Here is a 24,712-nt window from a genome sequence, read left to right as displayed (position 1 = left end):
GGCTGCCAACCGCAACACAGCCCAGTCTGCATTCTACAGACCTTCAGGAGCTTCCAACACTTGGTACAGACTTTGTCCAGTGCAACAGCAAAAAAGGGAGTATGGGAAAACACCAAAAAACATACAACAGCGGGGATTCGCTGGTCGTCACCGACCCAACTACTAATCCGCCGGTTAGTGGCTTGACTATGGGAGAGCAGACGGGATCCCGTATTTTCCACTACCTATGGTCGTATGTACCAGTGATGCTGTCGTCAAAACCTATATCCGATCTGTTTGGACAGCGTGAAGTGTCTGGTTTACCAACCTGCGGGTCAACAGTGCAGATCCATCCGCACTCCACAAGACAAAGATTTCGACCCAGTACCTCTACAAGCTCTCTTATAGGGTAGTGGCCATTCCGATCTCAAGTAATGGCATTCGCTCTAGTTGTAGTGAGTTTGCTCATTAGTGTTGACGTCCTGAACCTTTGTCAGCCTCGGTTGACCTCCTTCGAGGGATGTCCAGATGGAAACTACCCTGCTGTTTTGTTTCACTTTGAGAAACATTCCCATGAATGCCTCGGCTTTAGATTCAATATACTATCTTCAACAGTCGGCAGGCTAACACTGGCCCTCAGCCTAATCGAGCGTGCGGCCCTGTGCATTACTGGGAGAAGCTGCCAAGACGCTTTCCATGGAAATAGCAGCAATTGTTGCATAATGTGTGCCAATCGCATGTAAAATCTACCAGGATCGCATCAAGTATTGCGGGTTAATAGGCTTTCCCTTTATGGTGTTAAATACCGAGCAGGTTGCAGTGCATTCGTATTAAACTGGGTTTCAGTGCGACCAACAAACTTCATGAGACAGGGTTGTGACAATCTCCACATCATACATGCACGAAGATACATACGAGCTACCGGAAAGCGCTTGGGGGGGTTCCAGTACTAGTAAAGCCCTTCATCGTCATTCGAGAGCATAGTCGTAGCTACAAAGCTCCATCGCTCCTATGCCTTAAATCAAGGCAGTTTGGGTAGCTTGTGCGAAGAGTGACAAGCGGCGGGCCGCTCGGGAACAAGGGCGATCGACAAGGATAATGCCCCAGAAGCCCGAGGCGGAAACGGCGGCTTTCCCAATTGGCCTCGTCTATCCTGAATATTAGCCGAGTGGAGATACAGCATATGATACCACTTAAGTTACACGCAAGCATGAACAGGTCATAAAGAGGGGGACGTCCCAGTGTTGGCTTGCAGACTTCCTGCAGAGCCTTGTGTCGTTAGCAAAATGGCTTCTCCAGCTGCTCAACCAACAACCGAACGTGCTGAAAGCCCTGCTGATGTACCTGCCGTACTAGAAGCAGAAGTACCGTACCCAATTACTAGGTAAAATAGTAGCTAATGAAGAGTAGGATGATGGCGGAGACGCTGACTCTACGTTGGACCTCGGGTCAGTCATGATGACGGACATCTTGTGAATTCTATACTAACAGTCAGTGCAGAGAGGGTTCTTCCAGCTACATGACATCTCTCAAATCAAGCATTTTTAGCTACAGGTGAGAGGTCACACTTCAAGCCGACCATTCTTCTTACTAAAACTCTACAGATATGAGGTAGGGCATACGAGATCCCCGAGTGATTGGAAGCCTAACAGCTCAACAGCACGGCCGTCGATATCATGCTTTCCACGAAGGAGCATACCTAGTGGTTAGTTTTCTCGACTATCGGATGTTCAAGTGAACTCGACTAATCATACACTGTAGCCAAACGACGACGAAGAGCAGAACCGCATGGATCTGGTTCATCATATCTACAGTCTTCTTCTAGAAGGGAAGCTACATACTGCTCCGATTGACAATCCCCAACGTGTCCTTGATCTGGGCACAGGTACTGGCATCTGGGCAATCGATTTTGCAGAGTAGGTTATAGCTTCTCGGTAACTAGCTGAAGCCCCATTGCTGACCTTGGCAAGTGAGCACCCTTCAGCCGAAGTAGTCGGTACAGATCTGAGCCCCATCCAGCCTGACTGGTGAGTTATGAGCATGCCTTCCCCTTAGCCCAAGCTCATATTGCTTTGCAGGGTTCCTGCCAACTGCGTCTTTGAAGTCGATGACTTTGAAGACCCTTGGGTTTACAAGAAGCCGTTCGACTACATCCATGCCCGAGAGCTTGAAGGATGCATCGGCAACGAGCAGCAGTTCTTTGATCGTGCGTTCGAGAACCTCAACAGCGGTGGCTATCTCGAACTCCAAGCCCAGCGTGGTTTCTTCATGTCAGACGACGACTCTATCAAGCAGGCCGTGAACGCAGAGGTCTGGGCCGAAGCAGTTCGCGACAGCAGCAGCAAATTCGGAAAGCCTATTGACTGCGCCATGAACTGGAAAGACAAGGTGATCAAGGCGGGCTTCGTGGATGTCCACGAAGAAGTCCGAAAAGTGAGTATTATACCTGTCGAGAAAGTATGTCGTTAGCTAATGATGAGGCAGATTCCAATAGGTGCCTGGCCTAAAGACCCTATTCTGAAGGAAGTTGGCAAATGCCAGGTTGTTCAGTCTTGTGCAGCCATCGACTCATATACTCCGATGCTTCTGGAAAAGGTCCTTGGATGGGGCAAAGAGGAAACTCAGGTTCTTATGGCGAAGGCGAAAGGAGAGCTACGAAACCCCTCTATTCATCTATATCTTCCTGTCTACTTCATTTGGGGGAGAAAGCCATAGAATTCCGGCCTGTGGTTGTCAGTACCAAGGGCATGATTTCGAAATGTACAGGTGATGTGAAAGGCAAATAAAAAGATGCAGACAAGTCCACTGAATCATGTAACTAGCGTTGCCGAAATACGATAGGACTCACATAATATCTGCGCTGTGAGCCCTTCTTTAAATCTCGCTCGTTTAGCAAATTGTGATAAGAAAAAAGAGCTACACTCGCAAGCTCTCATCCTGTAATGATCTGTGCGATCTGGGGAGAAGCTGGGTTTGAGTCAAATTTCCAAAACCTGGAGAACAGAGCGCCGGGTTTCCGGTCCCGGCTTTGACGACTTCAAACGACCATAGACGACGGCTGGCAGACTTCTCGGCGTACTGACCGGGCTGCCACCGCCACCGAGGGCGATTATAAAAAGTCAAGGACGGGGAGGAGAAGGTCGCGCTCAGGAGAACGACGAAAAAACAGATGCTTATCGATCGCAGCCACGGTCGCATGGGCGGGGCGACGAAGATTGGCGTGACGGGTACCGCGATTCACGCAAAGATCGACGAGGGCGCCGGCGAGAGCCTCCCAAGGTAGCTTCTCTGAATTATGTGCCATGTCTAATATGGTGCTCTTCGCAAATGCTGACGGGAAAACGGTTGCGCTCACCAGCTCTCAGCCTGTCGTCTTCGCCCACGTTCAATGTTCACCGTCTGGATGCCAATAATCTTCACCCATGGCCGAGCTATTCTGCGCTGGCGCCTAGCCCCTCGCACTCTTACTAATGCATTGTCGAGTCAAATCTTCTAGAGTTAGACCTACTCAACGATGGCACATCGTGTATGCCAGTCTGGATGCAGTTCTTGGCAATGATCAATGAGGTGGGATGCCCTCCGCTAACAGAGCCCCTATGGCCCACTAAACTTACAGCACTGTTAGCCGCTCTGCCGCTAAGGTTTCTGAGATCGTTGTTGACAGCGGCTGAAGGTGGCGCTAAAGGTAACCGATTTTCTTCTATCACAGGGGTCTGATTCCTGGTTCTCATGGGGAAGAGGAGATGGGCTCTAATGGTGCGATTCTGCCAAGCTCACGAGATTAGTGGAATGGGCAAGCCTCCAAATTCCATTGACCTTCACTAACTTAGCAGAGGGCTGGCGTTTGGACCCCGCCACCAAATGAAACAGCTCGTTGGAAAACGGCATTCGTTGGAGGAATCACAACAGTTAGGAAGGCATGTGCACCAATCAGTAATACTTTAACCAACTTCATAAATTTCTTTGCGATGTACTCTCATAATTAGCTTGTTGATTGCGTCGTGTTTGTCCTGGCGAAGATAGCCTCTATGCCTGTCAAACATCCATCAAAGGTAACCTTGGCGGGGGATTATCCGCTAAAACCCCTGTAACACGGCACACAGGACGTTTGTACCCACTGAGGCGCTGGGTTTATTTAGCGACCGCACATCAACCAACAGCACTGCCGAACACTACCAACAGTTTCTTTGCTTTTGACCATGCAAACGTAGCCTCGCTTGCCTGAAACTCTGCAAGGGTTTGTTTATCTTATTGTCTCTTTTCCCTCTGTAATCGAGCCATGTTACACTGAGCGAAGAGGAATCGGAGCCCGGCTGCAATTTCCCCGACAGATCCTGGCTCCCAGCAAACGCAATGCACAAAAGTTGTTTGCTCTTGCTACCTATGAGCCAACAGAACAGGCCCAGAGCCTGATTCATTCTTCCCCTCCTTCATCCCGCTCCTAGTTCCTCTCTTCGCTTCAGAGGGGAGCGCCTATATCTTGAAGACATTCCTGACCGTTGCCGCCAACTCTTCTCGACCTACAGCCCGAATTGCGCATCATGAATGCGAACCGCAACGAGGCACCAGCCTCTTACGATGACATTGGGGTCGGTGACACACACCCAGACGTGCAGAAATGCGTCAATCGGATCTTCAAGGCATCTGGTAAATATCCCTGGGACTGGCTGCCACGCGATTACGTTCCCAAGGTCGCCGCTTGGGGCACCAACGCCGCGCTGAACCTCGCCCTTGCCGTTGAAGCTGTTCACGCTCCTGGGTCAGCGGTGACCATGGACGAACTGCGGGAGTTCCTGGTACGGAAGGCCAGGGAGCGCCAGAAAGTGAGCAAGAATGGCAAGGCAGTCAAACCCACCATGAACTCAGATTGCGCGAAGGCTAGAAAGTGGATTGAAGACAACATGGCCAACTCCCAAATCACATCGAAACAGAACAAGTACAAACGGTCGAGCCATGATGGTGCCTTTAGGAAAGTGAGACCGAAAACATGGCGCAGGCTCACTATCGCTCAAAAGCAGCAACCTCAGGACAATCTTGACGATGATGATGATGATGATGACGATGACGACGACGACGATCCATTCCCAGGGATCGACTTCAGTAGGGAAATGAGTGTTCTCAGCGATATCAGCAATGTGAGCAGTGCAATCGGTCCATCCGATCGGCCTCAGCACTCCCCTCCGCCGCCGCCCGATTGGACTTGGACTCAGAAGCGGGACATGCCTCCTCGTATGCTTCCATATATTGTTTTCGACCCGATTCATGACTAACACCATCTCAGCACCCTGTCCAGTCCCTAGCAAACGCTCGCGTCAGGTCGAGCAATTTGTGTCGACCAACATCGATGACTCCAAGGAAGCATTCAGCCTAGTCGATGCAGAGGAAGAAGCTTGTCTCAGTCAAGTTGTCAGTACCGTACCCCATCTGTTGATATTAAAGCCGACGTTGATTTATTTCACTTAATAGGAAGCGACGATGTTCTATGCTATCAATCGCAACCTTCGGACAGTAGGCGAAAGGATTGATGCTGCTGAGTTCTGGCGCAACGTATACAACCAGGAGATTCACAATACCCGAAGAAAACTAGCTTCAATCGAGATGCAAGCCAGTCACTGCGTCTCAATAGCCACGAGAGAACGAGACGAAAAACGTGAGAAAGTGAGGCAAGTGAGGGAGGAAAAGGAGACCCTTCACGTGGTGATCGAGAACCAAGGTGGAAAGTGTTCAGACGCTCTGCAAAAAATGTACGACGGCTTTATCCTGGAGTATGAAGACGAGCAGAAGGAGCTCAAGAAAGCCCAAAACACTTTGGAAGCAATAGAAGAGGAAAATCAGAAGAACAAGCAACGTCAAGACGAACAAGATAAGATCGCATCTCTAGAGAAGGACATTACCAAAGAAGAAGAGATCATCAAGCGGGCGACGAGGAGGAAGTTAGCACTCGAGACAGTCCGGTGTAATGTGGATCTGGACAGATTTCTGTCTGCTCCTGACGAAGTGCTATGCGCAGCGCATGAAGCAGCCATGAAAGGGTAAGAGTACTTGTCGTAGCACAACTTTTGTTGCTACAGCCAGCCACCTGGCGAAGTCTGGAGTATCGGTTCAACCATTACTATTGGGTGCAAGTTCAGTTTTCGAGAGCGATTGTACTGTCAAAGGCTTTATGTGGCGAATGGGTGGTAATGATAAAAAGGACTTGGTAGCTCATTTTGAGAGGGGATAACTCTAATTACAACTAGAATCAAGTGCAAACGTGGGTATCTACTTCATAATAACAAGGAAACATCAAACCCTTGCCTTCCTGTGGCCTTCTTGTCTCGCCGCCTGTGCTAGATGGTTGGTCGTGAGACCTGAGTTCCTCATGGAGAGACAACAGCCTTGAATCCATCTTGGATAGCCTCTCCTTCAAAATTCTCTCAATGACCAGCTCCTCAAACACCGCAACATCATCGAAGGAGTCAGACTCTTCCTCATCGAGGTCTCCGTCTCGTCGTCTGTGAGTCGCGAAGCGTAGCGGCGTCTGTGTTGGCTTGACTTTCCGAACAAAGTCTCGCCGTCGAGTGTTGTACCTCTCAGACCTTGCACTCCAGAAGTCTTTGGCCATCTCGCCGAGCTCAAGAGTTCTTGCTGTTGTAAGTCCAGCGTGATTCACATCGACCTTGGACTTCCACTTGCCGGGCTTGTAAGTCGTGAAGCTCATCTCTTTGATGTTGTGTCGTATTCTCATGTCAAGGAAGTGTCCCGAAGCTGGGAGGACCTTGTCAACAAGGCCCATGTCTCTTGCTTGAGAAGCAGATATGGGCAGCATAGCACGCAAGATAAACCTTGCGCGTTCTGGTCCACAGCGACCGACGTAGGATAGAGAGTGATACTCTGAACCATAGAGTCCGAGGGTCCGATAGGCGGGATTGAGGACGACTTCGGAGCCTGCGATGACCACGTCGCAAGCCGCTGCCAAAGCCACGCCACCAGCAGCACAGTTCCCTCTCAGCGCCGCAATAGTAGTGATGTTCTTCCGAGGAAACACATCCAGTAGCATATGCACTACATCATCAATGCGATTGATGTTCTTCCAAGACTGTGCTGCAGGATCATCACTGGCTTCGATGACGTTGAGGGCAATACCGTTGCTGAAATATGAGTCGCCGCCCATGAGCACGACGGCATCAAGAGCCTCTTGTAAAGCGACGAACTCGAGGGCTTCAATGAGTCGCGAGCACTGAGAGGTGCTCATGGCGCCGTTGTAGAACTCGAAGTAGACGAAGGCGACTTGGCGCTTGCCTGTGCTCGCAGCAAACTCTACCCAGATCTCTTGGTGGGTTGAGTATGTTGCTTTAGACCAGTCGAGGAGAGGGCGTAGTGATACTGAAGTATTCAGGATGCTTTGGTCGATGAGGCCGAGCTCGAGAAGGCCTGTGACAGCGGGGACTTTGGGCCAGAGCATTGGATCAACCTTGCGCTTCACTCGACGGATATGAGTGATCCAAATGCCTTGTCCATCACATGTGGCAACGCAAACAGCATCGTCTCTGCAACCGATGATCTGCCCAGGTCCACGCTTGCATTTCGCATCTCTCCCAGCCTCAATCGTACCTCCGTAGACGTAGAGACCGACTCCTCCAAACAGCTTTGTGAGGCAGCCAGGCTGCGAATCAGCAGACCTGATCTTTCGCGAAATCGTCCGAGCGGGTTCGTATTGGATGTCGAAGTTGCGGTCCGCTGCCTTGAGAAGTGGTCGGCGATGTGTTGGTCCACCGAGAAAGGGCTTGCGCAGTGTCACTGATAGACTCTTATAACTGCGGTTGGGGACGAGGTCAACCGATATTCCACGAATGTCCTGTTTCTCTAGCAGTGACAGGCGAGATAGAGCTGCTGCGATGCCTGAATCGGAGAAGCCGTTAGCTGCCGAGACGATGCGGTGCAGAGCAGTAGCGGTGGCAGTAATGGCTGCTTGGGTGACCTCTTTGCGGTAGAGGGTTGACTTGGTGACTCCGGGCGCATCGATGTCGATCTTGAACTGCTCAAATGCCCAGACTGGACCAGCGTCCATCTCATCAACAGCTTGCAATACTGTAACACCCCAGTGCGACCGGCCGTTCTGGCTCCAGGATTGGGATTTGAGTAGCTGATCGGAGTCTACGGCGTTGCCATCGTCGCCCATGAGCACCCAGTCGAGGGCGCTTGGTCCTGCGTCACCTGGCGGTCCAGGATGGATGATGAGGGTGAGATACTTGGTGAAGATCTCGCTTGGGACTCGCGTAGTCAGAAACGGGCAGACGATGACGTTTGGTTGAAACAGGGCCGCCGCCTCGATCATGGCTTTGTCGGATAGCGCATACTCAATCGTGACGTCGTGTTTCTGACTGAGGATAAGGTACAGCTGCTGAGAGAGCGAGTTGTGCGCCGTGCAGAGAAAGAGGATCTTCATTGGCGGCGTAGTAGGCAGGCGACGCTCACCAGCATCGCTTGAGCGACTGGTCTCGCTAGTACCTCGTGATAGCTTCAGTGAACCCATTGTGAGATGTTACGACAGGATACTTTGTGTGCAGCAGCAGCAGCTGGGGGAGTCAGATGGCAGCATCATGGGGTTTAAGTAACAATCTCCACAGGCAGGTCAGTGAATAACTCACGCTTGCGACATAATGACTGACAGTGTAACAGCATCATCGCACTAGACAGCTCAGCTGTGGGCAAACGCGCATGTGTCACTCAATCATACCCATCAACAAGCAGTGATTCATTGGCCCGACGAGGTACGGCTACAATTTCGGTGGCTGACGATCTATCGAAACTCTCGCGACTAAACCAGGATGAGCAAGCAACTTGCAGCACGGACGCAGCCATCACAATCGAAGATCAAACTTTCTTGATAGATTTTGTGTTTCATTGGATCGTAATCTCAGTTTTGGCTTCATTGTTTCGGGTGATGGGTGCCCCTTGCAGTTGCTTTGGCTTTGCAAGGGAGATTACCTGGCGCTTGGCTTTGAGGCCTTACCGACAGTGTGAATGATCGACACGGCTCAGTGGATTAGCGTAGCTGAGCTTTGCTTCTTGCTGATCACAGGTACCCGGCTGCTGGGTCGAGATGTATCGCAGCAAATCACTGAATGAGGAGTTAAATCACTCATGCTGATCGAAAGCATGCTAACATTCAAGGGAGCATCATCAGATACATGCCCTGCAGTGAATGGTAGGCCAAGAAGTGAGGGACAGAGCGCGCCTTATCTTATCAGGCCTCCGCTCAGACGCGCCAAACACCAAATTATGATGTCAGAAAGATTCCATATCACAAAGCCTTGCACCCTGTTTGAAGTGCCACAAGAAGCCGTGCGACCCAAGCACAGCAATGTGACTCAAGTCAGAGCCCAAGGGATAATTTAGTCCTGCCGTTGGGTTCTGAGGCCTTCGTACTTCAAGCAGTGATACGCGTCGCCGAAAGAATACGGAAATTGGTAATTCCGGCTATTGGTGGGGAGGGCGGAGCGGGGCGGAGCGAGTGCACCAAAAGTCAAAACAGCGCTTAAAGATGCAGGGTAAGTTGATCGACATTCTCGACTTTTGAAGTGCAGAGCTAAAGGGCCTTCTCATTGCATGACAAGTGTTGATCTTACGACTGTTGTCATAAAAAGGGAGAATTGGGAGAACCGGCTTTGCTGCATTCGGACTGCACTTGCATGTTTAGGATTGTTTTCATGCAACCTCATGGCAGCGGAACATTTGCCGAGTCAAGGGATGATACTCAGCGTAATGATGGCTACAGCAAAGGTCGGGTAGCATCAACCTGAGGAAAGTACCCAAGTTTTTGCCCTGAAGTGACAGAACTACAAGTGTAATATGACCGACAAATCGCAGCCCGGATTAAGTATCATACCATCCCTTCTATTCTTTAGCTCTTGCCAGTGTTTTTTGATTGATTTCTTCGCTACACAGTATTGCACAGGATTGTCAATCGTTATCGATAACGACCAAAATGGCTTGCGGGGTCAACCAGAGAGCGGAGAGTTGCCGCTTCTATTCCGCAGCCATGAAATTGACTACGGCACGGTCATCCCTAAAAATAGCGGCGATAGTTAACACTCATTGGACCTCGGCCTTCAAACAAATGGTAGAAGCTGGCTCGAGTTTGGCATGGAAACTACAGCCATCTTCTGAGAATATAATTGCTGATGATTTCTGCTTCTCTAATATGCATAGCTTGATACATCTATCCTCATTTCCATGCGCTGCTCCAAAGCACAAAGGATTCGCTGGATAAAAGCTCTAACAGCATGGGACCTGACACTTCGTTACTAAGTAGTGGCTACTTGGACTCTGAATGGGCATGTTGTACGCCATCTGTGTCATCTAAGATACGCTTATATATATTTCATGTCTTGATAGCAATAAAATCTTATCATTCAAGACTTAGCGATACCTCATCACCTTCTATGCCAATAAGAACCCACCAAGATCTGAGCAGGGAGTTGTGCCGTTCCCAGACGACATATAATAGAGCTTGCGCTATTGTGTAGTCTAGTAGGGTGCGATACCAGTCTAGAAGGATATTAGAACATGGCATTTGTAATTGAGAAGCAGAACCGCTGTAGAAGTCAAAATGTTGGACAAGTTCTCTTTCTCCTAGCCATGTGACTCAACAAAAGATACTACATCTAGCTCACAAATGAGACATTGTAACACAGTGCCTGATCAATTCAAATAGCATGATTTTTCTCCTGACCATTCTATCCCATCATATCTTGCAGCTGTTGGGATTCCTTTCGGAGAAAAGGGGATGATCCCCCGCTCGTCATCGTGTTGCATTGGCAATAGCGGCACAGATATTCGATACCCGCCATTGTAACAGTAACATCCTCCATTATATGATCTTCCACCAACGAGGTATTGGGTAAGCCTGTTGCAACTTCATGACAGACCTTGAGACAGCATCAGTTTGCCCCATTCGTCAACCTCCTTCCCGAGTTATCAGTTCCCCGGTAAATATTGTCGGATGTCCGTCGGACTTTGAGGCGGCACTTGTGACTCAAGCTGATGGCAGAAGTTCATCGTTCAGCTCACCAGGAACGAGCCCCACGAAACGAAAGCTGAGACCACCATGGGATCTTTCTACAGCGCGGAAAGGGCGTCAGGTAATAATAGAACACATATGTATACAACAGCGGGGATCTAAGGATTGTTCTGGGCTAGCGACTGGCGGAAAGTTTATATGGATTCCCGAAGTGTCGGAATCCCTAGATCCTCCAGACTCGGGTGACCCATAACGGACATAACGGGGACGGCTTCCCCTAGCAGGCTTGCCCTGACCATTCTTCACCGTCAATCTTGAACTTCCAGGTTCACAAGTTAGATAGGGAGCAAGATCATCGGTCTTCATGAGCATTGGCCGTCGGGGATAGAAGACTGGTATTTTCTAGCTTATGTTTTGCCCCGTTGAAAGGCGATACGCCTGGCGATTCTCAGCTCCCGGCCGTCGGTGGTCGCAAACACCGACCCGTAAAGGCTTAGCGCCTCAACCCTCGAGTTTGAGATTTGCTCAGCTCATCTTTAGTAATCGGACAACGCTTGAATGCCAAGGAACTTTGACGTTGATAGAACATGGTATTGAGATGAGATTAGAGCTTTCTCAAGTGTCAGTTTAATGAACTGATCTCGCATGGTAATTAGCTTTACCGTTGGGGACTATTTCCCACTAACGCAGGCAGATGTGCTGTTCAGTCAGCCTCCAGCGATAAGCTTATTTGTGGCCCCTGCCAAGATCGCAAGCCCCTAAAGTTGACAGCGAACTCTAAGCAATACAACCTCAATTTCTGCGATCAAGGATACGCAAGTTCTTTCAGTGACTTGCGTACGTAACGTTTGCGACGCGCTTAATGCATCCAACGTCATTCGATGGAAGTTTATGCTTGTTTTACAGGCTGTTTGCTCACACCATCTGCTATTGGAGGTTGCGTCGTGTTGAAACCGTAGCTGTCTCGAGTACAGCAGGGTCGCAGAGGAAGCCATACGAATATCGCGATGATTCAACATTATGAATCAATACAGCACAATTCCGCGGGAGGAATCTGGGGCCACGGAGCTATGTCGTCTAAATGGTCTAGTAAAGACCCAAGTTTCGCAATGCAAGAGTTCTCCGTTGCGCTTGAATCTGATCGAGCTCCCAGTAAACCGGGACCTGACTAGTCTACCGTATGCCACCGCAAGAGTTACGGTTTAGGTATCGAACCATACTAAAGTTTTGACATCAAACGTGCTGTAGGCACTAACTATGGTTCATCCCGCGGTGAGGAGCCGCTCAAGCCACCATCTTCAAGGCCAGTTTCATATTCCACGAAAAACATGTTCGCCGAACAAAACAAAACAGTCTCAGGCACCTTGGCACTTGCATTTGTTCTGAAGATCAGTTCATATGGTTCGATAACATGCAGTGCGTCGTTTAGCAGCGCCTTGCTAGACCACTCGACAAGATTGTTGAAACATGGTGAAAACTGTTTGAAGGTCGCCTCGCACCACTGCAAATCATGAAATTTGCAAATTCGATGAGCTCGTCTAGGTTCGTTTAAAGGTTAACAATCATAGACTGCGACTGCTCAGCGCTCAACTTAATTTGGTGAAGCTATGATCACCCGCCAGGGGTTTCCCCCACTACGTATCCGTAGGCCCAAAAAGACATCGTTTCCAGACCCCTACCGCCAAGACGTCTTGAAGCCCCCTGATTGAAATGAGCGTTTCATGGCCTCGCCTTACTTCAATCAGCGCCGTGAGAGTCGCCGCGAGGACAGATTCAGGTTGGGTCTGCCGCAGCTCTATAGAAGCTAAAGAGTTATGATTGAAGTGCGCAAAGGAGCAAGATAGTTCGACTAATTAAGTTTAAAGTTGATCGGCCATAGCTCAGAGTCAATCTACCCGTCTTTGAAGCATATTTTTTAGGTTGTTTTGTCGCTGTTGGGCGAACGAACCTAAACGAGCTGTCAACAACCTTAGTTAAATTAAACAGCATTGTTGATTGGTGCAATAACATTCTATCCACTGAAACAACCCCTAGAAGATGCGGCTGCCACCCGCCGCACTCTGTAACATCAGGTCTGATCGAGATAGCGAAGCGAAGACCACCAGCATGACCAGGTTCTTTTGCCTATGGAGAAAGAAATGTTTTTTCCCATCTTGGCGTTTTGAATTGAATGAGCTGGGGGCTTCAGGCGCTCCAACGACCAAGGATATTCTTCCACCGGACGAAAAACTGGTTCTCTCTGGTGTAAGGCCGAGTGCGGTGCGGTGCAGAATGGATTGGATATCCCTGTGCGGCGCCAAAGGTTGATGCTAGGGAGAGTCGAGATCCAGAATCTATAAAGACATCTCGTGTCCTCCGTCCTTCTCGACTTTTTTCCTTCTCATCACCATCAACAGATCTTCATCTTCTTTCATTCACTTCAGTCTTTCTTTCGAAGAGCTAGTCTCTCGTTCCTTTCGTTCCAATTCAACCGAGCCAGTCTCCAGCACTACCAATCAATTTACTATCCCTCAAACCAACCAACTCTTATTCAAGATGAAGTTCTCCGCTCTCGCCCTCGCTGCCCTCTCGCAGGTCGCCTCTGCCCACTACTTCTTCGACGTCAGCGCTCTCAACGGTGCCGAGTCCAAGTCCTTCCAGTACATCCGTGACTTCACCCGTCCCACCAAGTACAACCCCATCAAGTTCTCCTCCAACCCTTCCGCCGACATCCGCGACAACTCCTTCGCTGATGGTGAGGACATCATCTGCAACCAGGGTGCCACCGGAACCGGTGGTAACACTGAGGTCCTCGAGGTCAAGGGCGGCGACGTCATGACCTTCAAGCTCGCTGTCGGCGCCAAGATGGGTCACCCCGGACCTACTCTGGCCTACATGTCCAACGCTGGTAGCGACGTCAAGTCGTACAAGGGTGACGGTGACTGGTTCAAGATCATGGAGGAGGGTGTCTGCAACGCCGGTGGTGACTTCACCAAGGACGCCTGGTGCAACTACGACGCCACCTCTTTCGACGTCAAGATCCCCCAGGGTACCCCCAACGGCGAGTACCTCCTCCGAGTTGAGCACATCGGTGTCCACCGATCTCACGTCAACCAGCCCGAGCACTACGTCTCTTGCGCTCAGGTCAAGGTTACCGGTGGCTCCGACGGCACTGTCGACGCCGAGATGGTCAAGTTCCCCGGTGCCTACAAGGACACCGATGAGTACGCCAACTTCTCCATCTACAACGGTGCCAAGGCCTTCCCCATGCCCGGCCCCCAGGTCTGGGACGGTTCCACTTCCGCTGGTGGCTCTACTGGTGGCAACACTGGCAACACCGGTGGTAGCACCGAGACCCCTGCCGCTGGCAACACTGAGGCTCCCGCTTCTACCCCCGCTCCCGAGGCCGGTAATGGTCAGCAGAACGGTGGTGAGCAGGCCCAGCCTGAGACTGGCAACAACAACGGCCAGAACGGTGGCTTCAACCAGCAGTTCCAGGGACAGGCTGGTTCAACCGGCTCTCCTTGCTCCGCTTAAGCGAGCAACCTTTTTTCTTGGGAGACGCTGTAGTGTTTTGTTTTTACTGAAGGGGGGAAGCTGAAGGAAAGATGGAAGAGTTGAAGAGGTGGCTGGTCAACCCATGTATAAAAGAGTCCTGTTGATCGTTTCAAAACACCAAGATGAAGAGGGGATAGTCTGGTACTGTGCTCATAGTTTTTAGCTTTGTCTGTTTTATACGAAGCAGTCTTAGGACAAATCACCGTCTCACTATTTCATAAGTGACTTTCCTATACTAATCATTTACCAGTAGTACCTCAGTCTCTCAGTCTCTCCAGCTCTTAACTTCCTTGTCAATCACCGTCTCTTCATGACTGCCCGTCATACTCTTGAGTTGCTCACTTATGTTCTCATGGATAATAAATTGGATGAGCTCCACTGTCAAGGACATGCTTACCTGTGTTTCGTTTCTTGACTCGAATCCTGCCAGCAATGTGCCGATTCGGTAGTTGGCTGATGCCAGAACTGTCCTTACCCACCGTCATAATAGGGCTGTCAACTTGGCACAAAGCGTGTTGGAGAATGAAGAAACAACAAAAGCAAGTCATTTAACATTGGGAGTGAATATATTCATGTTGACATTTTGTAGTTTAGGTCCCAAGAAGCCTTTGCCGCATTTCTGTACTAGCCAAGCGTATCGCAATCTGCCGAAGTCATAAAGTTTGCAATGTGAATGGGCCACCAATCAGCCTTTTGTGATACAGGATGCTGAACATGCATTATCACACCGAGAAATCCTGACCCGATTGAACGATAATATTTAGTTATTTATGTAAGTGAATTATTGATCTAGCCTTCATCGAGAAGTGCTCGAGCGGCATGACGTCAAGCATAAGCAGGGTGAGACATTCAAAATATCTTTGTGTCAAACGCTCAAGACCGTTAAACGTCCTGCACCCTCAGATTCATCACAATGGCTCAACCAAACAAATTTGATCGCGAAGAGATCTTGACAAACACTTCACTTCCGGAAGTTTACACCAAGCTGGTTAAATTGGCCGAAGAGTTCTCTGTACTTGGTGAAATCGATACCGCCAAAGACTTAGTTTCACTGCTCCTCCAGGACACTACCTCGGAATGGCAACGCAAGCAAGTCCATCATTTTGAGCCATTCTTTGCAGCTGCCGACGTATGGCCTAATGAAATTCCGGAGAAGGAAAGAAGTGAAGCAGTATCTGACAAGACTGCATCCAAGCATGCCCTTGACATCGACGATGTTGAGGAACAAGATGACAAAGGCAACCTCCAGGAGCAGATAAAGAAGGCCCACCAATTCGATGCGGACGGATCAGGCTTGGCTGATGCCCTGTCAAGTGCCTTCAGGTTGGCCTGGAAGCAGACCCCCGACCTGGAAGAAGTCCAGAACAATTCGAAAGTTCAAGAAGTCCTCGAACTCCTCGCTCAGAACTTGTACAAGCGAGGGATCATCTCGCGTCTTGCTGGACGCCATGATCTAAGTGGACTGCTAGCTACTGGTGTATTGGCCCGAAAAGTCCCCGTTGATAAGAAGAAGATCGAGGCCCTCGGCAAAGAGGTCGTTGCGACATTTGCAGAGCGTTTTAGCAAAGGTCGAAAACCACTGAAAATAGAGTCAAAACCCATGAAAGACGTACTCTTGGAGCTTGAACGGAACACGAAGCCCAAGTCCCTCGAATACTGGGAAGAGATGGACCAAGATCCCCCGGCAACACTCTTTAACCTGCCACCAGCTACAGATGAGCAGATATCATCATTGGAGAAGAGGCTCAAAGTAACACTGCCAGATGACTACAAGGAATTTCTGAAAATCACCAATGGATTCGGAGGTACATGGAACGGCTTTCACCTCGACCCTCCTCTCCATAGCGTCGACGACGTTGAATGGTCTGATCCTCTATTTGAAATCCCTTTCGTTCAATTTCATGAAAGTATCAGTGGAGTACTTAAGCTGGATCTACCAAAGAGGGACGACTGGCCAAACTCCGGCCCAAATATTGAAATTGGTCGTGAAGATGTCCTCGGTATTCTGCTCCTCACACCCGAGTGCACCAAGGCAGTCGTCGAAGCTTATGACACAGCATTCAAAGGGTCGGATACCTCGGAAGATGACAAGAAGCAGGAGATGAAGGCCATTGAAGCGCACTATGGAAGCTACGATAACATGAAGAAGTTGGACTGGGCTACTATCGAATTTCATGATTCGGAGGACATTCCATGCGGGACGTTTCGGCAGTTTCTTGAGAACAGATTGCGCAGAACAAAGACGGTGGGGTACCCGGACGAAAACTCAAAGGAGGCTGGAAGTCTGGCTTATAGCTGCTTGGCTGATAATTCTTAAGCGAACAAGGAAGATATCAACATCCATGCCAGGCAACAGGGTTACAAAGATTTGTCACGTACACGTGTCAGTTACGGAGGCTCATAAGTAACAAAGTATCAATTCAATTCGCAAAATGGTGTATTTGATCCTACGCTGCAAACAAAGTTCCGTCCGTCCCATGTTGATATATGCAATTTGGCTCCGAAAGATACCGCCGTCCGTTGTCCCAATTTTATCCGTGCCAGCGACTCCCTGAATCCATTTTTATCCCTAAGCAAAATCCGTGCCACCCATGTTTTCATCTCTTCATGATCCCGTTGCTTCCATAAACCGTAAATATCCAAATTTTGTAAGTAGGACTAGCTACTGCTTCTCAATTAGATGTAGCCAGCTACATAACAGCACATCCACCGGAGGGTGAAGGGGAACGGCTCCTCTTCCCTCGCTGAGAATGACTCTTTGACTGTTTGGGCCTCGACGATCGCTGATCAGTCTTGCCCGTGCGTGTAGAGTATTGATCATAGGGCTTGCTAGCGGTTGAGCGTTGGCCGTATGCCTTGCTTGTATGGCTATGCGTTGTTGAGCGCTTATCATATGTCTTGGTCGGGCGTTGAAGCCTGAGCCACCAGCAGACTTCTTCCTCGATACCAGACAAGATGGCGGTGAGTCTTTGCTGCCACGGTGCGAACGTGAAAGATTTGCCAAGGCTGGGCTTCGATGTCTTGGCTTTCGACAGGGGATACAGTAACTGACCCCGGATTTCGTCTCGGTAGAGCGGCAAGTTCTTTGCTGTGATAAGGTCAGATGGATTCGCTGATTGCAGGGGTTGGGTTGGGTCGGGATTGACTCACGGGCTGGGTCTGTGTACTTGGTCTGGCCCTTGGCCGAATTGAACAGGGCTGTCAACGTGTTTGCACCTCTGACAGCAGTATCGCACATTCTCTTCTTATCGTTCTTCAACTTGGTACGATCTTTGTGCTGCTTGGGCAGCTTGATGTCTTCGATTGCATCGACAACATCAGCAAGGTAGTTGATGATGGATATCAACACCGCCCTCCCCAGCAAATCGCTATATCCACTGACGCCATCTGAGCGTCGAGGAATGCGATGAGCATGCTGAGGAAAATGAATATGATCGCTTGTTCGGTCTTTCATTATGGCTATTAGAAAAAGAGGTAAGTAGAGATGAATGAATAGATAGATCAATAGTAAGATAGATTAATTAAGCATTATACTAGTAAGAATAAGGATAGAATGAGATGATCCAAATGAGAACCGTTTGGTGAACAGGCAGCCGCCCGCTTTTATAGCCAGATCGACGTTGTTTACGGAGGACCATCCCGGGGCCTTGTCAAGTCTCTCGATGTGGTGGTTTATACATGGAGAAGGCCAGAGCAAGGATGCCAATTAGCGAGAGGTCATTTCTCAACATTGTACGGTTACTAACGTAGTGGAGGTCTGTAACACGTTCAACGGGGCTCACGCACCAAAATAGTGGTCTGCAGCCTCATGTAGCCAACAACGATGAACTGTTACGCGGCCAACATGCCATGAAGAACGGGTCCATGGACCAAACCAGACTTTTGCATGCCTTAGCATGTGGACTTTGGGTAAGATGGCATGCGAGTTCGAGCTGATTTGGCCATGCATGCAACGTAAAGCGGCTGTATAGTTTGCCAGGGGCCGTTAGCACGATTATGCTTGTCTATGATCAAGACGATCCCATTGCTTTTGCCCAAGTCAAAAAAGCTTGACATCGGAATCCACTGTAACGCCTAATAGTGGAGATAACCCACTGGAGGGCCTCGATTTTGGGTCTCCATGTGCCGGGTTTAACGTTAGGTTCAGTGTCGTGCTGCGCTGGCAGAGCGTTCCGGTCGAATCACATCATGAATACTTGCACAAATCGCCACAATTTGCATGACAATCGTTGTGCAGAAAAATTCTCATCAAAAATTCGCTGTTACACAAGTCACTAGCCACATGTTTTATATGGATCAGGTGACCTATTCATTGCTGTGAGTGAGTCAAGCTGCCAAGAATAGGACAGCAAGTCATCCCAAGTCGAAAATTTTGAGGGATCCGAGCTCTACCAGCACATGCCAATTCGAATTTTGCTGGCTCTGACTCAGAATTTGCGTTTCAGAAAAAAGTTGTGCTGTCAATTTGTGCGCTGTGTGACTGTTACACTCGCTAAACCACTGCGGGCGCACATATACCTGTCCCCTCGGCCCTGACGGCAAGGAAACGAAACAATCTGTTCTGTTCTGTTCAAAATGGATTTGTGTGCATTTCTCTGCATAGCATATGCATAGCACATCATCCATGTTATACATGAATTGTGCAGATCCCTCTCATGTCATGTCCCCTGCATGAAACGGCATACATAACTGATCGCCAACATCGTTTTTGCCTAAATACATAAACTTCAGCTTGCACGCTTCAGTACAGAGATCAACATTGGCAACAACTGAAAATCTCGGAGAGATTGCCGATGTCACTTCGCGGGGAAATAAAGCTACGCACTGCCCCCCTCCGTTCTATTGCCAGATTGATCTGCCATTAACAGAACTTAAGCTTAATCTCTTGATGCTTATTGTAAAGTTCAGACTACTAAGTCCGTAGATTATGGCAGCTTACGAGAGCTCATCATCGATTACAGTAGCGTAGATAATCTCTAATGAAGCTCTCCCAAGGCTTCACTAATGTTATTTCCTTATATCCGCCGTTCTCCCACGATGGCCCCAGCCCACCTGAGTCGTCCAAAAGATCAGCCAAGACCGGACGAACAGTGAAGCTCGGTCCATTTACCCCGAAGTGAACCTGGATGCCGATTGATGGACTAACTAATACAGCATCATCGGCTGTCGATCTCAGCCGTAGCCACAGTCCCAAGGCTAATTCAAATAGCCTGAATCAATTCACCAGTAATTACTCCGCATGTCATCGTGAGACATGCTGCGATATAAGACGATGGCCTCTCTTCAATCAGACGGAAACGTCACAGACCATCACAGTCGCAGTCATAGCTCATCATGTGGCTCTCGACTTTACTCTTCGCTTTGTTCACCTGCGTTATCGCAGAGGATGGTATTGATGGTTGGCTGAGATATGCTCGCTTGCCATCGAGCGTCTCCATTAATGCCAAGTCGTTTCCCCAAAAGATCCATGCTATTGGTGGTTCCGCAGAGAGTCCCCTCGGCAGTGCTGCCTTGGAACTCCAGAAGGGCTTCAGCGGTATTCTCAACATCAACCTGAAGACTGAGAGCAACTCAAAGTCGTGCGACTTCTCACAGTCAATTGTCGTTACCACCGAGGAGAACCTCAAGAAGGCATGCAAGGGCAAATTGTCTCATCCCAAGCTTGAGGCCGATGGCTACTGGCTCAGCACTTCTGGCAACTCTGTCAAAATTATTGGCCAGAATGAGCGTGGTGCTCTGTATGGCGCCTTTGAGTACCTCTCAATGCTCGGCCAGGGCAACTTTAAGAAAGTCGAGCGTGCATCGAACCCGAGTGCACCCATTCGATGGGCCAACCAGTGGGACAACCTCAACGCAAGCTCGACCCATGGCTCTATCGAGAGAGGCTACGGTGGCCCTTCTATCTTTTTCGACGGTGTCAAGAACGTGCGAAAGGACCTCTCGCGGGTTCCTCTCTTTGGACGTCTTCTCGCCTCCATCGGTATCAACGCCGTGGTCATCAACAACGTCAACGCTGATATCAGACTATTCAACTCTGAGAACCGCAAGGGCCTTATCGAGATTGCCGACCTGCTTCGTCCCTGGGGTGTGCAGGTCGGTCTCTCTCTCAACTTTGCGTCACCCCAATCGCTCGGAGGTCTAGATACCTTTGATCCTCTTGACGAGAAGGTGATTAAGTGGTGGCACGACCTGACCGATGGTCTTTACGATGGAATTCCTGATATGGCTGGCTATTTGGTCAAGGCAAACTCAGAGGGCCAGCCCGGACCTATCACGTATAACCGCACTTTAGCTGATGGCGCCAACATGTTTGCCAAAGCCCTTGAGCCCTACGGCGGTGTCGTTATGTTCAGAGCTTTTGTTTATGACAAGCTTGACTGGACTGACTGGAAGGCTGACCGTGCCAACGCCGCTGTCGAGTTCTTCAAGGAGCTGGACGGAAAGTTTGACGATAACGTGGTCGTTCAGATCAAATACGGCCCGATCGACTTCCAAATCAGGGAGCCCGTTAGCCCTTTGTTTTCACATCTTAGAAAGACCAACTGTGCTATTGAACTGCAGATCAGTCAAGAGTACTTAGGGCAGCAATGTCATCTTGTCTATCTGCCTCCACTATGGAAGACGATCCTGGACTTCGACATGCGAATCGACGGCAAGAAGTCACAGGTTCGTGATATCGTGTCAGGAAAGGTCTTCAAGCGACGTCTCGGAGGATATGCTGGTGTCACAAATGTTGGTTTGGACAAGACGTGGCTTGGAAGTCATCTTTCCATGTCAAACCTGTACGCATTTGGACGTCTCGCTTGGGACCCTACTGCGGATTCCAAGGAAATTCTCGAGGACTGGACGCGTCTGACCTTCGGGCTCGACAATAAGGTCCGAAAGGCCATTACTGATATGTCTATGGCTTCTTGGCCGGCCTATGAGAACTATTCCGGCAACCTAGGCATTCAGACCTTGACCGATATTCTCTACGCCCATTACGGACCCAACCCCGCTTCGCAGGACAATAACGGTTGGGGACAGTGGACCAGGGCAACCAGGGATCACATTGGCATGGACCGTACAGTCAAGAACGGAACTGGAAACGCTGGCCAGTATCCCTCTGAAGTTGCGAAGAGGTTTGAGAACCCCGAAACGACACCCGATGACCTCATGCTCTGGTTCCACCACGTTCCATACACTTTCAAGCTCCACTCTGGAAAGACTGTGATACAGCATTTCTACGATGCTCATTACAAGGGTGCCGCTACAGCTCAAACCTTCCACAAGACTTGGGCATCGCTGAAGGGCAAGATCGATAATGACAGACTTGAACATGATCTCTTCAGACTCAAATACCAGGCTGGTCACTCGATCGTCTGGAGAGATGCCATCAACGAGTTCTACCGCAACTTATCTGGTATTCCTGACAAGCAGAACCGTGTTCGCAATCATCCTTACAGAATCGAGGCTGAGAAGATGGAACTCGATGGTTATATGCCCGTCAATGTTACCCCAACCGAGACTGCTTCCAAGTATGTTGCTATTTACACAAACAGCACTGGAACAGCTAGCACCACTCTCAAGTCCCCCAAGGGCACGTATAACCTTGCCGTGAACTACTATGATATCGTTGGTGGGAAGTCTACTTGGTCTGTATACCTCAACAAGCGATTGATCGGCAAGTGGGTGGGAGACAATGAAGAGCGACTGGGACACTGGCCCAGTGAGTTCCTCGACGGTCACTCTGCCACTCGTATCACCTTTGAAGGTGTCAAGATCCAACCAGGTGACAAGCTTGTGATTATTGGAAAGGCAGATGGCAAGGAAACAGCTGCGTTGGATTATGTTTCAGTTTTGCCCCAGGGCATTGTTGACTAGTCAGTCATTCTTTCTTGTACTTTTTATCACTTTTATGACTTAGCTTCAGAAAAGAAGAAGAAAGACGTATTGCTCCAATGTTCAAATGTCAATTTATATGTGCTCGTAACTAGCTACAATCCAGATAAAACACTCTAAGTCTTTGCCAAGTAATCTGATCCAACTTTTGACTTTTGACTTTGTTAAGATCAGTCATTCTTGTATAATTTACAGGAATGAGGGGTTGGCGTTGTCGAGGAGCTGCTCGAAATAAGCCTGGAACCAGGTTCCGGCCTCAGGAGCGGGCCTGAAGATGAAATGTTAGCACGGAATGTTGTGATAATACCGGACGGAGCAACTTACTTGAGAGCATCATCGAGACCACAGTGGTAGTCGTAGCGAGCAGCAGAGGTATCAGAGGTACCATCAGACTCACCGCCAGGCTTAACCCAGACGAAAGCATCAGCGAGAGCATCACCAGTGTTGGCGGAAGGTCGAAGTCCGAAACCAGTGCCCTTGGCGTTGCACCAATCTCCCTGAGCCTTCTGGCCCGTAGGCTGCTTGCCAGATCGGCCCTGGTCGACGATGAACTTGACGTTGGACCAACCCTCCTGAGCGAGAAGAGGAGCGAAGGCATTGATGTATCGCTGCTCGTCGTAGTTGGGGTTGCTCTCGGTGTAGTCGGGCTTGGTGGAGAGCTTCCAGCCGTTGTAGTTGGAGACGTTGGTGGCGAGACCGCGAACACGAGATGGCTTGCCAGCGTCCTTGTAGATCTGAGCGTAGAGCTTAGCAGCAGGGCCAATGTTGGCGGGCCAGCCGAGCCAGCCACCGTGACCGGCATCGAGGTACATGGAGACGTTGGGGAGGTTGAGTTCCTTGATGGCGTAGACGGTGAGCTCCTTGTAAGCACTCTCGGCCTTGGCGCACTTGTCGACGTTCAGGTTGGTGACCAGGTTAGCAAGGGAGTCAGGCTCTACAATGGGATTAGTTAATGCAGTGCCCAGAGCGATGGTTTACTCACCAATAACAAGGATCACCTTGGTGTCAGAGTAGTCCTGGAGGATGCCCTTGATCTTGGCGATGTAGGCCTTGTACTTGTTGGCACCGTCCTTGTCGAGGGAGTACTCTCCGTTGGAGGCAGCAGCAGCACAGTCGCGGTTGGGAAGATCGTAGACGACGAACTGACCGGCATAGTTGCCACCAGCCTTGTTAGCCTTGCGGATATCAGCAAGGGTATCCTCCATGAGAGAAATGTGGTCGTAGGTGTCCCTGAACCTTGTCAATACACGAATCAATATTGGATTGAAGCTTGACTTACATCCACTGGAAGGAAGGAACATCAGCGACCTTGGCAGCAGCAGTAGCCTTGGCACCGCTCAGCTTGGGAACAGCCAAGTTCATAACCTCAGAGCGGTAGTAGCTGTTGGCCCAGAGGTCAACACCAGAGTAAGGGTTGCCACTGGCCGCAGGAGGGGCAGAAGTGACAGAGCCTCCAGCAGTAGTAGAGCTTCCACCAGTGGCGGTAGTCTTGGTGGCTGTGGTGGAGCTGGGTCCAGCAGCGGTCGAAGAAGGCTCAGCAGTACCGGGCTGGCACTGAGAGTAGTAGTCGTTGAGCTTGACACACTTGTTTCCGCTGGTGCAGCAAGGAGTGCCGCTCCAGTTCAGGCCACCACACTGAGCCCTGTTTCATTGTGAGTAGATGTTGTTGTAGTTGAGATTCGTAGACATACCAAACTGCGTTGCTGCAAGACTGGCGCTCTTCAACAGGAGCAGCAAGAGCTGTAGCCGCAAAGGCGGCGAGGATAAGCTTGTAGGCCATAGCTGTCGAAGTTGAAGATTGACTGATGATGCTTGACTGTTGACTGTGGATGGGTAGAGCGGAAACTTCAATTGAGGTCCGTGACAGATATTATATACATTTCGAAGGCATCGTCAAAGTTTAAACGTCCCGGAACGACGGGATCTCAAACGTTAGTGCAAGGCCACCGTCTCCATCGGCAAAGAGATCCGGACAGGAACCCACCGTCAGATAATTCCCGGATGAGATCCAAAAACAGCCGGAGAGCCTTTCACGATGTGGAAACTTTCGGAGCGTCTGTATCGAGGCCGACCTAACCCCTCACCCATCACGTTTATTCAGCCATTATTGAAGCGCCATCGCCACAAACGACTATCCCGGAACAGACAGCCGATGCGGTCATGTGTCCAAAAGACCCTAAACTGGATATTAAAATGATGTAACACTGAAACTGCTCATCTCGGAGGGGTTCCTCCTTGCAGTTCCTATTTGGGAAGTCCGGAGGTTTGACCCTTATATATCGAGCCATGATCCACGGAAACGCCGTCCTG

General features: G+C 49.8%; 8 protein-coding genes across 8 annotated transcripts; 5 read left to right on the top strand and 3 right to left on the bottom strand.

Moving 5' to 3' along the window:
* Positions 1-1,265: 1,265 nt before the first annotated feature.
* FTJAE_8745 (methyltransferase like) lies at positions 1,266-2,694 on the top strand (the record flags this gene model as incomplete). The annotated part of the gene is made up of 9 exons (XM_037355594.1): positions 1,266-1,319; positions 1,390-1,427; positions 1,480-1,533; positions 1,584-1,590; positions 1,640-1,684; positions 1,741-1,895; positions 1,950-2,006; positions 2,058-2,412; positions 2,464-2,694. The coding sequence occupies 9 exons, from the start codon at positions 1,266-1,268 to the stop codon at positions 2,692-2,694; spliced, it is 996 nt and encodes a 331-aa protein (XP_037204164.1).
* A 1,826-nt stretch (positions 2,695-4,520) lies between these two features.
* FTJAE_8744 (uncharacterized protein) lies at positions 4,521-6,015 on the top strand (the record flags this gene model as incomplete). The annotated part of the gene is made up of 3 exons (XM_037355593.1): positions 4,521-5,208; positions 5,261-5,385; positions 5,446-6,015. The coding sequence occupies 3 exons, from the start codon at positions 4,521-4,523 to the stop codon at positions 6,013-6,015; spliced, it is 1,383 nt and encodes a 460-aa protein (XP_037204163.1).
* Positions 6,016-6,220: 205 nt separating this feature from the next.
* On the bottom strand, positions 6,221-8,494 carry FTJAE_8743 (sensor hoxX; the record flags this gene model as incomplete). Its single annotated transcript, XM_037355592.1, has 1 exon — positions 6,221-8,494. The coding sequence occupies one exon, from the start codon at positions 8,492-8,494 to the stop codon at positions 6,221-6,223; it is 2,274 nt and encodes a 757-aa protein (XP_037204162.1).
* A 5,025-nt stretch (positions 8,495-13,519) lies between these two features.
* FTJAE_8742 (murein transglycosylase) lies at positions 13,520-14,500 on the top strand (the record flags this gene model as incomplete). Its single annotated transcript, XM_037355591.1, has 1 exon — positions 13,520-14,500. The coding sequence occupies one exon, from the start codon at positions 13,520-13,522 to the stop codon at positions 14,498-14,500; it is 981 nt and encodes a 326-aa protein (XP_037204161.1).
* A 934-nt stretch (positions 14,501-15,434) lies between these two features.
* On the top strand, positions 15,435-16,838 carry FTJAE_8741 (uncharacterized protein; the record flags this gene model as incomplete). The annotated part of the gene is made up of 1 exon (XM_037355590.1): positions 15,435-16,838. One exon carries the CDS (start codon positions 15,435-15,437, stop codon positions 16,836-16,838), a length of 1,404 nt encoding a protein of 467 aa, XP_037204160.1.
* A 373-nt stretch (positions 16,839-17,211) lies between these two features.
* FTJAE_8740 (uncharacterized protein) lies at positions 17,212-17,975 on the bottom strand (the record flags this gene model as incomplete). The annotated part of the gene is made up of 2 exons (XM_037355589.1): positions 17,212-17,609; positions 17,672-17,975. 2 exons carry the CDS (start codon positions 17,973-17,975, stop codon positions 17,212-17,214), a joined length of 702 nt encoding a protein of 233 aa, XP_037204159.1.
* Positions 17,976-19,855: 1,880 nt separating this feature from the next.
* On the top strand, positions 19,856-22,384 carry FTJAE_8739 (alpha-glucuronidase; the record flags this gene model as incomplete). The annotated part of the gene is made up of 1 exon (XM_037355587.1): positions 19,856-22,384. One exon carries the CDS (start codon positions 19,856-19,858, stop codon positions 22,382-22,384), a length of 2,529 nt encoding a protein of 842 aa, XP_037204158.1.
* Positions 22,385-22,591: 207 nt separating this feature from the next.
* Positions 22,592-24,182, bottom strand: FTJAE_8738 (endoglucanase type B; the record flags this gene model as incomplete). The annotated part of the gene is made up of 5 exons (XM_037355586.1): positions 22,592-22,670; positions 22,727-23,336; positions 23,385-23,632; positions 23,682-24,044; positions 24,094-24,182. 5 exons carry the CDS (start codon positions 24,180-24,182, stop codon positions 22,592-22,594), a joined length of 1,389 nt encoding a protein of 462 aa, XP_037204157.1.
* Between the last annotated feature and the right edge of the window lie 530 nt (positions 24,183-24,712).

The sequence above is a fragment of the Fusarium tjaetaba genome (assembly GCF_013396195.1).
Source record: "Fusarium tjaetaba strain NRRL 66243 chromosome Unknown NRRL66243_c0000192, whole genome shotgun sequence".
In the NCBI taxonomy this organism is placed as follows: domain Eukaryota; kingdom Fungi; phylum Ascomycota; class Sordariomycetes; order Hypocreales; family Nectriaceae; genus Fusarium; species Fusarium tjaetaba.
This window is presented reverse-complemented; position numbering and strand designations above follow the sequence as displayed.